Raw genomic sequence first — 12,930 nt, 5'->3', positions numbered from 1 at the left:
AGCAGAGTTGCAACATTGATCTACAATAGAGACAGCTATGCCCCCACCTGCTTTCTTCGGTCGGTCCAGTCTAATGATCTTATACCCTTCCGGGATCCCAAGTGTGATGACAGGGATCGAGTGGGGTTTGAGCCATGTCTCTGTGAGAAAGCACAGATCAGGTTCGTGCGTAGAGATAAGGTCCCAAACCTCAATATAGTGTTTGGGAAGAGACCTTATGTTACATAACAAGTTCTTCCCATCCCTGAATAGTTTCAGTGACCATATGTGTAATCTTATATTGGATTAGGTCTGTAGTCCGAAGAGTTGGATAACATACTGCCTGAAAATGCATTGCCTACACGAAAACGGCCCTTCGGGAGGGGTATGTTCTTCTAACCCACAAGTTATCTGTGGGTTCATCCTTAAACACATCAAAGCCTGAGAGGAATAGGTCACCCTAACCTTAGTTGGGTCACTTACTTCCAAAGATGTTAATGCCATAGCCCCTGGCCCCGTCCGGTCGTGGACGGGCGCAGACGGGCTTCTCTCTGGCTTGTCTCAGGTGCTCCCCTGCGCGCGGCCGCTGCGCGACTTTGCCTGCTTGGGTCTATTAAAACCTGGAAAGGCCTTGGGTCAGAATCCTTGCTCCAGTAAAACTTACAAGGTAATATCAAATCATGTGCCTCACTTAGCCGCCAATCCCCACATCACATCAAAATGTAGATGACCCAAACTCGCACATAGCATAAGACTAACATATAGATTCAACCTCATACGCATTCCACTGGCTACCACACACCATCAAAATACAGAAGACCCATTGCAACTACTGCTCATTAAGTCTTGATATGCAGTACTCCACACACCTTACATTGGAGATCACATCACTAATCACAAGCTTGACACTCTCTTTATTACATAAACATGGTTCACGCCCACACCTTCACACATCATTGACGTCCTTCTTCCCACAGGCTGCAGTATCCATTGTGAAGACTGCACAATAAGAGAAGATGTATAATCAAAAGGAGGGGGGAGTCAGAGTATGAATCCTTTCAATCTCCGTTGTGAAATCTAACAACAGAAGGATACGACAGACAATGCATGGACCTATTGGCAGATACTAAATTCAACCAAGTATTGACGACAGACCCTACAGCACGTCTACAAAGAATAATAGCCCTAATGATTGAAGAAGCAGAAGCCAACAATTGGCTATCCAAAAAAGAGGCTGAATACTTGGAGACAAAAGCACCAGTAACCCCGTACTTTTACTCTCTGCCAAAAACACATAAAGGAAGAATGCCACCACCAGGAAGACCAATCGTCTCTGGAATAAATTCCATTCTAGAGCCTCTATCTGAATTTGCAGACCAATATTTGAGACCAATGGTCCAAAAAACGTCTACCTCCTTAAAAGACACGCGGGATCTGATTAACATGCTACTCAATTTTGAGTACTCAGAGAACACCATGCTCTTGGTAGGTTTAGACGTCGAGAGCCTCTACACCAGCCTGCCACAACAGAAAACACTAGAGACCCTTAAAACAATACGCTTCAGTACCAATTGGTCTTACAAAACTCCTAGGCCTTTTGTACTGGAGTGCTGTAGACTGGCCCTTACGGAGAACTTCTTCCAGTACAAAGATACCCTCTTCCTCCAACGACATGGCACGTCAATGGGAAGCACGTTCGCGCCGAGCGTGGCTGGTCTGTATGTGAGTACCTTTGAGCAGGACTATGTACATAACGAAAACAACCCCTTCATTCGTCATATACTCTTTTGGAAAAGATATATCGACGATATTCTGCTAATCTGGCAGGGAGACACAGCATCCCTAAAAGATTTCCATATTTGGCTGAATAGTCAAGATGAATGCTTAAAATTTGCATACACAGCCAATGAAAAAAGTTTAGACTTTTTGGATATCACCATTTTCTCAGAAGGCAACACTTTGCAAACAAGAACGTTTTTCAAACCAACGGCAAAAAACAGTCTGCTATCTTTCAACAGCTTTCACCCGCGGCCACTGAGAGAAAACCTCCCGTACAGTCAGTTTCTACGATTAAGGAGAAACTGCAGCTCCGTGGCAGATTACAAGACCCAAGCCACCGATCTATGCGAAAAACTCACAGTCAGAAATTACCCCAGAAAAGTGATTAACTCTTGCAAAAAACGTGCCAGAAACCAACCGAGAAAGTCCTTACTTGAAAGCCATCCAAAACCGATTGACAACAGGACCACGTGTGTCACCACTTACAGTCCGATTACAAACCAAGTAAAGAAAATAATCAACCGGTACTGAAAAATCATAACATCTAACACCCTGACCTGGTCTAAACCAAGATTTGCCAACAGAAGAAGCAGAAACATCAAAGATCTACTGGTCCATACCAGACCACCACCAAAGAAAAAGAAAGAACAACCAGGATTATGGAACACCACCCCAGTAACCGGACACTATCCGTGTGGCACATGCACTGCCTGCGCAACCACAGAACCTACAAAAGAACTGCAGTTACTCCAAAACTTTGTGTGGAAGTTAAGAAGGCACACCAACTGCAATACAAGTAACGTCATCTATATGATCACCTGTCCCTGCGGCTTGAGGTACATAGGGATGACGTGCCGTAAGGCAAAACAACGACTCTGTGAGCACGGGAGCAATGTAAATTGCAAGAAAACAACAACCAAGATGTCAACCCACTACAAAGAACTAGGTCACACAATAGATGACCTCCACTGGGTAATCCTAGAGACGCTAGAAACAGTGGACAGAAATGCAGCAAAAATCCTTTTTGAGAAGGAACAACGCTGGGTCCATAGACTCAAAACAGATACTCTGGGCCTCAACGACTCCACTCCTTGGTTATCTCTAAACAGATAAACTCATTTAAGTGTCCACTTCCTTAACACACCACTACTGAGAATTTTGATGTGCTCCTATAACCAAGAAACTAACATGGTCCAAAATATGACATTTAGGCCCTCTGGAGTAATCCCCCCTTTTTTTGCCCAAATGGACAAAAGAATTAACGCAAATAGCTGTCTGATCTACACAATATTAGCCCCTTATCATAGTTCGCAACGGGTAAGCCAAGTACTCTCATAACCCTCAGGCTGCCTTAACTCTATAAAATGTGGTTAACAATCATATTCTCAACAATCATATTTCCCCCCAGACCCCCCCCTCCCACCACCAATTTCCAACACCCCCGTAAAACTGCACATTAGCATTTTTCTAACTTAATTCCTTTGTAAATACCAATTATTAGCTCTGAATCTGCATCAATATCCTTAAAATTACCAAGCAGATAACCTTTATATATGGAATTCAACAAGCGCGAAGAACTCATTGTATCTATATACGCTAGAGTATTTCTTCCATTGCTATGGTTTCTCAGTACAAATCAACCCGGAAATGATCGTTCTATGATTTCCGGGAGATGAGAGGCAGAGTCAGCACATGCTCCAGGGACGGAGCAGAAGGAACCCAGGTATCGGAAGAGACAGCGTTCTCTTTATACAACAGAACCGCAAGTAACAAACCCTCTTCTCTAAACTCCTTCTCCCTTTATAATTCCAACAGTGAGGCCTCTCTCGTCCTGCCCCATCCCCCGATGAAGCAATTGCTCTTTATAAAAAAGGTACGCTATGAATCCCCACAGTTTAATTACCAATAACGTACCAATTATGAGCACAGTGAGAATCAAGTCACGTGTCTTTGTAAAACGTAACCAATACAGATCCCGCATAACAATACCACAGTTTAGAATAATATCGAAAAATAAAATTAATAAATGCACATTAAGGAGCACTATTGTATGATGAAGAACGCACGAACAGTGAAAAAACACCTGAGCACTGTATGTATGCAGCGTTATAAACGCAATCCACGAGGCGTCTTAATCGAATACCACCAAGCCATCTCACCATAGACCACGCAATATATTAAGCGAGTCACAGCGAACTTTAGAACTATGGGCACATCACTACAGTATAACCTGAGTCACCTCCACCCGCCGAAGTATGACAATGGGAGAGTTGGCGCCAGATATGAGTGTGGTTCATTGATAAGCATTGCCATTTTCTAGTTCCTTTTCGAAATCATTAGATTTCGTAAGAGTACCTTTGTACTTAACTATATGTTTCCCATACCCAATCTCCCTGTATGTTGTGTGTATGTCTGTTTATCTTCATCCCACAGGTACAATGATGCCTTCACTTCCTGAAGAATCAGGTTAATATACTTTTATTCTTCACACTTTCTTTCACGTTTTCACCCCCATTGGTCCTGATGAAAGCCTACCGATCTTCTGGCAACCCAAGGCTGAAACATGTTGACCTCTTTTTAAATCTCAAATGAAGTGCGCTCGAATTCCGTACTTATTCTAAAGCTGCACGTACATTCTTAACAGTTGTCCGAATCCAGAATTATTAAAATTCCTTTTCTGGCTGTCCGGACTTTTTAAAATCACCACCCATCTCACCGTTCTATGATCACTACTGCCTTAAACCTAAAGTAAAACCTCCTGGTGGAGGGTGCACATACAAAAAACGACCCAATGATTACGCACGCACGTGTAAAGAAAAGCGGGGACACAGTATATACCGCTAAGAGACATTTCCAACATACACGTGTATGAGGGTCAATTTTTGGGAGATACCGAACTACCGACCTGCAAAACTTTGGTTTAAGCGGGACTAGTGATCCTTTCCCCTTCTTGATTATGAGACAATAAGAGAAGATGTACAAAATCAGAAAATGAGGCTTAGGCGCACAGCATCAAGTTGAATGTATGGTAATTGAGAAAATTGGTGGTTGGTTAGAAGTTGATAAAGGTGCTCCTACGGGCAAAGCAACTGGCCGAATGCGTCCACTGATACTTTAAGGTGAGTGTGCTACGTGGTACGTAGATACATCCCCGTAAGGTGGGCACACTTAAGAGGTTCAGATAAACCGACTCAAATAAAGTTCAATAAAGTAAAGTTAATGAAAAGTCAATACGAAGGTTTCATCATATAGTTTTGTTTAGTGATTTCACAAAATCTTGTATTAAAGCGTTACATCACGCTAAACGAGTGAATACAATCCAACGATATTTTCAAGGCATGCTCCAATGCATTTCGGACTAACAGTGGTCCTTTATCAAGGAGCGCTGTGGAAGGATACAAAAAATGCAACTTAGATCAACAATAAATAAATGCCAATGCAAAAGCATAGTGCGAGAGAGTGTCTCAGCTTGCGGTGACAAAAACAGTGTGTGTTTGACATGCGTTAACAGGTGAAAGAATGTGTGAAACAACCCCATAATGTGCATTAAAAGAGGTAATCAAGACGAGGTCATGCGTTTATCTAATACGCGAGGGTGCGTTTGGAACTACAGTCTGTGAGCATGCTTTTTTTTAAAAAGAAAAAAGGTGATGGGGAAAATTCGTGAACGGTAAACCGTCTAAGTGATCCAAAAATCAAAAGGTGGAGGTTGAAACAGATCTTACGCTTGCAAAAACAGCGTGGCGCTCACATCAGAGCTGCAAAAGACAGAACGTGGTCGTTAACTAATGTTGCCAAAAGCTAGCAGGGTTAAGAAGGTGGAGGACATGCGGTTGTGATTACTTACTGTGGAAAGATTCAAGCGGTGAACCGAGTGTCACGAGCTTCGCGGAGTTACTGCGGAGTTCGACGAGGGAGAGTGTGTAGAAGTTAAAATAGATGAGGGACACCAGGTGGAAAGAGATGGGGGCGGCCATCTTGTAGTGGAGGAAAGTGAACGGTGTGAGGTGCATATGCAGAACGGGTTACATTGTATTAAATAGAATCATTGTAAACCATTATAAATAACAACTGAGTTCGGTCCGGTCATTAAGACCGAAAGGTTTCAGCGACTGGAGACGATATATCCACGAGGTCTCTCGTTGTAGGAGAACTTTGTTGTTGTCTCTGCCCTCAATGTGGGCAACCATTTCAAGTACCAAATACTTCAGTTGTGCCACACTGTGGTGTGCTTCATTGAAGTGGACGGCCACATTCGATTTGGTGTTCTTAGTTCTGATGTTTGACTTATGTTCATTAAGTCTAATCTTGATTTTTCTGCTGGTTTTTCCCACATAGGTTTTCCCACATGGGCATTTGAGTAAATAAATCAAATTAGCTGAATCGCATGTGGCGTCTACGTTGAGATTGATGTTGTATCCTCTCATGGGATGATTTAAGGTGTTGCCTCCCATCACATTATTGCAATTGTTGCAATGATGGCATGGACGTGTGCCAGTGTGCTTTCTTGACATGACAGTTGGTTTGGATAGAATTTCTTTGATGTTTAAGGGTCTGCTGTAAGCAAAGATAGGTGGTTCTTTAAATAAGTCACCAAAGTCTGGTTCTGACAATAGAATCCGCCAATGTTTCAATATCGTCTTCTTGTAGATTTTGCTCGAGGTGGAATACCTGGAGGCCAGTGCCATTCTGGAAGTCGGATCCTTCTTTTTGCTTTTTAAGGCTTCTGAGCGAGAGATCATCTTTACTTTATCCCGGGCCTCTTCAATGATTTCTTGTGGGTACCCCCTAGTGGAGAACCTGCCAGCCATGGTTTGTAATTGGGAGTCTCTTCTTTCATCATTGGATACTATCCGAGTCACTCTCAGCATCTGGCTAAACGGTAGATGTCTCTTCAATGAGTCTTGGTGGAAGCTGCTATACAACAAGGTGTTGTTGCGGTCAGTGGGTTTTCTGTACAAGTCGGTTTCAATGTCCTCAGGGGTGATTCTTACTAGTACGTCCAAAAACGTAATTTCTTTGTCAGAGATGTTCCAAGTGAGTTCAATCCGGTCATCTTTAGAATTCAAAGTAGTTAATGCTGATTCCAAATGATCTCGAGAGTCTTTCCAGATGAAAAATAAATCATCTATGTAACGTGCGTATAGTTTGAGGTTGTCATTCCAGTCGGTGTTGGTAAGAATATGGTTTAGTTCGAAGTTACCCATGTAAATGTTAGCGTACGTAGGCGCGGCGCAATTGCCCATTGCCATCCCGGACATCTGTAAATACCAATGTTGTTCGAAAGAAAAATAACTGTGATACAGAGTGAAAATCATAAGTTCTAAAATGAAGGACTTCAAAGAGTCTGTAATGTCAGATCTCAGTAACGCTAGTTCAATGGCCTCAATTCCACCAGCGTGGGGAATGGAGGTGTATAAACTCTTGATGTCAGCAGTGCATAGTAGAATTTGTTCATCCTCATTGATTTGAATGGAATTTAACTTGTTGATGAAGTCATTGGTGTCTCTGGTGTAGCTCTTTAAATTGGTGACCATGGGCTGCAGGTAACGGTCAATGAATTTGCCGATTGGCTCATGAATTGAGCCTCGTGTAGAAACGATGGGACGGAAAGGTGGATCCATCAAATCTTTGTGGATTTTGGGGAGCATAGTTAAACTGGGACTCCTTGGATGGTTCACTGTGAGGTATCGCTTAGTTCTGTCATCAATGACATCCTGTTCCTTAGCTTTATCAATAATGTCGAGTAACACGGCTTTGTATTCGTTGGTAGGTGTTGGTGTCAAGGACGTGTTCTCTGGCTCTACGGTTGTAGAGGTCAGTGTTAAGGATGACTAATGCGCCTCCCTTATCGGCTTTCAAGCATTTGATTTTGGGATTCTTGGCGATGTTAATAAGAGAAGTGCCTCATTTGTCATCCATACCTCCTGCTGGTGCTGCACTCTAGGCAAGCCAGCGTCACTCAACTCCGTGGAGCTACTGATATGCCATTTCCCACTTACTACAACTCAGACTGCCACCTCTGATCTCAGTTACAGGCCTCCCTGAAAGAAAAAGGACTTTATTGATACATTCTGCCCCCTCTTGGAACAACCTCTTACCCCTACTTAGCTCTGTGAATGAAGCCTTCTCTCAAGGCATTCTTCCAAAAGCTCTATCAATATGCTAGATCCTTCCACGTCTAAGGAAATCTACCCTACACCTTGATGATGCTGCCAAATACTGGCAAGCATCTGGAACAATATCCCTGTATTCATTAAGCCCCAATACTGCTCCAATTTGGGAAAGAGTTGAAGGCTCACTTCTTTAAAGAACACTACATCACAATGCATTAACCATCCGCATACCAGATTCCTCTCCTAATACTCATTGACTTTAAGCTTATCTTTAACCATGAACAGTACTCCACTGCCTGTTGGCTAGGTTTGTGCTATAGAAATAGCATAAACATTCATTCAGTGGTCCAATGGGTTCCCTCGATAAATGAACGACAAAAATATCATCGCTGTAAGAGGATTCAGCAGGGTACATGGAAGGATGACATTCTCAGAAACAAGAGATGGACAAGTCATTCTTGGTCTCATGGTGTTGTAGTTGCTAAAATGTTTTACTGCATTCATGCCCAGGACTGATGCTGTTTCTGAATACTTTAAATTCTCTGAAAAGTGTGCTTAGTATGCACTCTAGCTAGCATACATGCACCAAAAAGCAGAATGAATAATGAATGTTGCTTGGTTTTCAAATTTCTATTTGTATTTTTCTTTTTCCACATGAAAATCATCAGCCAATGCGTTACATTCCCTTATTGAAGAGGCTTCTTCAGGGCTAACTCATTAAAATATAAACATTGTTGGAAGAACTGTTTTATTTGTAATCCTATCCAATAATTCTAGAAGAATGTTTCCAATCCTCTATCGGTATGCCTGGGTATCATTTGACTGCATACTTCTTTCTGTTTTTTGCATTTACTGTCTCCATAGAATCTTTCTATATTGCATTTTAATGCACATTGTGATTGACTACCACAGGACCATTCCAATCTCACTCAATTTGGATTTCTCATGATCACCTTACCTTGGGGTACATTTTATGGGTACCTTCATCGGCAAGCAATGAACAAATAGGACAGATTTAACAAGAATTATTGGATTGATATTCCATGTATCATAGGGACTAATGTGCCTTGCTTGAAGGGTGTATGTTTGCTGAGTGCTGTATGTAAGATGCTTTGGTTATGGTATTTGGGGGTGTGCGGTGTATTTCAGTCTTGTCACTGCAAGCTTGAGCTCTTCATAACTGTGCTTATATCACTGAGGAGTGTAAGACTGAAGAGTTACAAAATAGCTCCATCAGCTAAATTCTTTGGGATTACAAATTGTACATATCTTTTAAATCCATTGTGATTGCCTTCTATGATGTAATTGGTAGGTATTACTGGGTACAAACAAACTAGATCTAGAATGTGTGTAATGCAAACAAATAACTTTATTCATTTGTCCAGTCTAAATAGGCAAGTAAAATTTGATTTGGTTGGGCGCCATTCGTTGATGACAAACAAGTTAACATCATTACTCCCAAGCTAGTAGCCAGAAGTATGGTTTGTTTCTTGGAATTACTCATAGATGGCTGATTCTGAGCGTTAGGGATAGTCTAGTTTGAATTTACATTGCATGTCATGTCCTCCCTTCCTTTGTTTAGCATGTCCACAAACTTTACTGTGAACATCTACTGTTGATGCATTCTTTGTATTATTGTGCAACTCTTATTTATTCCTATTTACCTGTTCATAAGCATACATTAAATGCTTTTAAAAAGTGGCTTTTGGGGGCTGCGATGATGCAATGATGTAACCAGTCTTGTTTTCTCTGCTATGATTTTATTTTTATATTTTACCTTTAGCTGTATATGTCTCTTTCTCAGTTTAATTTTTCTAACTCAAATCTTGTGTCTGCCTATAGGAATTATTGGCTATTACGTTTTTAAGAAGGAAATTCCAGCGCTGCTCGCACAGCCAGAGCCAGTCACTGGCCAAGCTACACAGATCATGGCAAATCCATACACAGTCGAACAAGGAGCCGTCCAGCAATACCCAGTTCAACAAGGAGTGGTCCAACTTTACCCAGTACCCCTCGTGCCCAATCAACCATATCCAGGATCAACAGAGGGGTTTGTGCCATATCACGAACCTCCACCTGCCTATGCGACGCTACCAGACTTGGCCTTACCCTACCCACAGTACCCAGTACAGGCAGCCTTTTCACCTCAACCAGAATAGCGTTTCTAATTATTTATCATAACTTTGTACACAGTACTTTGGATCATTCAACTTGACTTTAAGGAATGCGGATTTCCATTGGATGCATCAAGCCACAAGCCGGAAAGCATTTTCTAAAAAACAGTTCATTATTATGATGGCACATACTCAATTATCTATTTCATCATCCAGGCTCAAACTACTATAAAGCACCTCAACGCATGCCCAAAGGATAAGCCATAGTTTTAAGAGGATGCCCTTTTTGGGTTGCTGCAAAAATCAGTCTTCCCTTAAACCTTCCACCTACTCATCGAGTAAGATCTCCAACCTAATAAAAACATACCAGAAATACTGCAGGTCAGACACAAGAGATCAGACCCAATGTCGAGCAATACTTTCAGGAAAGGATAATAACCCCAAAATGTAGTTGAATCCAGATGTTTTAGGAGATGCCCCAGTTTGGGTTTAAAGCCTAATGTGTCATATACAGAGAACGGAACTCATGATAGCGAATGATTCCATGTGCGTCGGATGAAGGCTATGAGGTGCCCACCTACTGATTTATAGTTAGTACAAGTACACTTTTTGCAGCTATTGTACATGGTACACACAGGGGCATCCCTTTGCATGTTGTCCAAAGTGCATGGAAATTCCAGTCGAAGAAGCATCTTCAATGTTGTGACTGGAAGCTCTGGTAGATCACAGATTATTCAGAATGACCTCTTGAGATCCACTTGTCTCCCATTAACACCTGTGGTGTCTCACTGCTCCAGTGCTCAGAGAATGGGATGCATTCATTCTCTCTGCTTCTAAATCCATCGAAGACTAAAATATTTTTTCCCAGTCTATTCTCATTTGATTCTTACCTACATGATTTAACAATGAAAGAAGAGTCCAATTTCTTACTTACTCTGACAATGTCATTGGTTGTCTTTGTAGACACCCATCTCTCACAGAAGGTTTCTCTCACTAGAAAGGGCAAAAGTGGCAAATATCAAATTCATTTGCTGTGCAAGATAAAGTATTTTATTATGTCTCAAAATGTAAGAATAATGGCTTAATGTTTTTTTTCAATCACTTTTTCTTTTTATTTGCTGCTCAACTTGTTCCATTTTGGCTTCCCTGCACTGGTCTACCATCAGCCAAACTGTCCTTCAATCAATAAGTGCCACACATTTGACCGTTCTTCCTTATCAGACATCCCTATCGGCATTCTGTCTGATTTTTAGGTATTCTACTATTTCAGGAGGGGAAACAACCTTTACAACGCAGTCATTACATCGCAACATCCTTTATATCGCATGTCATTACAACGCAGCCATTAAATTGCATGTCACTACAATGCATGTCATTACAAAGCATGTCACTACAATGCAGGCATTACATCGCAAGTCATTACAATGCATATCATTACAGCGCATAGTACCCTTACACCATCCAACACTTACCCTACTGTTGCCCTCACTGGAGTTAGAATAGTAATTATTACCCCTATACTATCCAACACTTACCTTAAATGCAACGTAATGGTATGCATTGTAATGGTATGCGTTGTAGAGGTATAATGCGATGTAATGGAATGCGTTGTACAGGTAGTTTCTTAAAATGCGATGTAATGGCATGCAATGTAAAAGAATGCATTGTAAAGGATATTCCAACGTAAAAAGCTGTGTTGTAAGGCATGCATTGTAAATGTATGCGTTGTAACGTCATACATTTCTTCAGGAGTCATGTAGTCTTTATTTTTTATTTTACTAGGAGGATCTCAAATGAGAAATTAAGGATGCTCATTCAGTGAACTCTGGCTGTGGAATTCACTTATAGCCATATTTTGTACATGTGAAAACTCATGTTTATTTTGTTTTGTTTTGTGGAAATTGTTTTTTAATAAACACTCAATCTACTGATCTGCAGCACTCCCGTTCAGATAATATAAAAAGTAATTCAGTTGTGGTAATTTTTTATTAGGGGTGTGCAAAATTATAGGAAAATGTTCCCGCAAAACTTTTTGGGGGAGAGATTTGCCTTACCATATGCATTTTAAAAAACATTCTTCGATCATTAGGAGGTTTTTCTGGGGTTTCCCATGACAAAAACATAGTCTGAGTTTTAAAAAACATGATTTCATCTAAGTGGCATTCTGCATCTATGCACAGTCCTGTTTCCTCTCTCAACCACCATTATTTAAATATCTGCCCCAAAATTTTAGTTTAACTTATAGACCAAGTTTCCCAAAAAATATACTGTGTAGCAGTACAGTCTTTTTGTATCTTCATCATTATTTAAAAAGGCATCAGCACAGCCAGTTGGTGTGTTGTTGGTTGCTTGCTGCTTGACTGTGCTTATTTTTGATGTTTTTACAAGCTTTTATTACAAAAACAGTCCAAATAAATGGCTGACCATGCATGCACACGTGTGGATGCATAGGTCTCCTTTGGATTTTTTGGAAAATAAAATTCAGCAAAAACATTTAAGATGGCCTCCTTTGCGCGTGCAAGTATGCCCTCACATTGGCCAATGTCTTTCAGTGGTTTACTAATTAAGTTTTGAAAAACATTTAAAAAATGTCTGCTCATGTGGGCACACGTACACACATGCGCACTCTGGGGCAGCCTTTTTAGAATGGGTAGAAAATCCATTCCAAGATAACAACCCATTTGTGCATTTGATGCACACGAGGGGGAAAATTTTGGAATAGGTTAAAAGTCGATTTCTAAACAACGCAGCTCAAGAAGTGTGTGTGGGACATGACGCAGTGCGTACACCAGCGAGGGCCCAGTAGGTGCATCTGGGCAGCATACAGTACAAACCAAAAATAAGTAAAGAAAATGAATGTAAAGAAGGCCACAGGATCTTGGCACTGAAAGGTACTACTTTCTCTCTGATGTACAACAGTGTTGATGGGCAGAATGCTAACT

At 41.2% G+C, this 12,930-nt stretch overlaps 1 protein-coding gene across 1 annotated transcript in view; it reads left to right on the top strand.

The window, feature by feature from the left end:
- The window catches only part of LOC144767662 (lens fiber membrane intrinsic protein-like), a 41,942-nt gene extending 30,112 nt beyond the window's left edge, over nucleotides 1-11,830 (top strand). The window contains exon 4 of the mRNA XM_078651056.1: nucleotides 9,717-11,830. Within this exon, the coding sequence (XP_078507182.1) occupies nucleotides 9,717-10,033 (317 nt within the window). The 3' untranslated portion in view covers nucleotides 10,034-11,830. The remainder of the gene's footprint in view (nucleotides 1-9,716) is intronic.
- The last annotated feature ends 1,100 nt before the right edge of the window (nucleotides 11,831-12,930 follow it).

The sequence above is a fragment of the Lissotriton helveticus genome, chromosome 7 (assembly GCF_964261635.1).
Source record: "Lissotriton helveticus chromosome 7, aLisHel1.1, whole genome shotgun sequence".
Taxonomy (NCBI): Eukaryota; Metazoa; Chordata; class Amphibia; order Caudata; family Salamandridae; genus Lissotriton; species Lissotriton helveticus.
The sequence above is the reverse complement of the archived record's forward strand: the minus strand, read 5'-3'. Positions and strand labels throughout refer to the sequence as shown.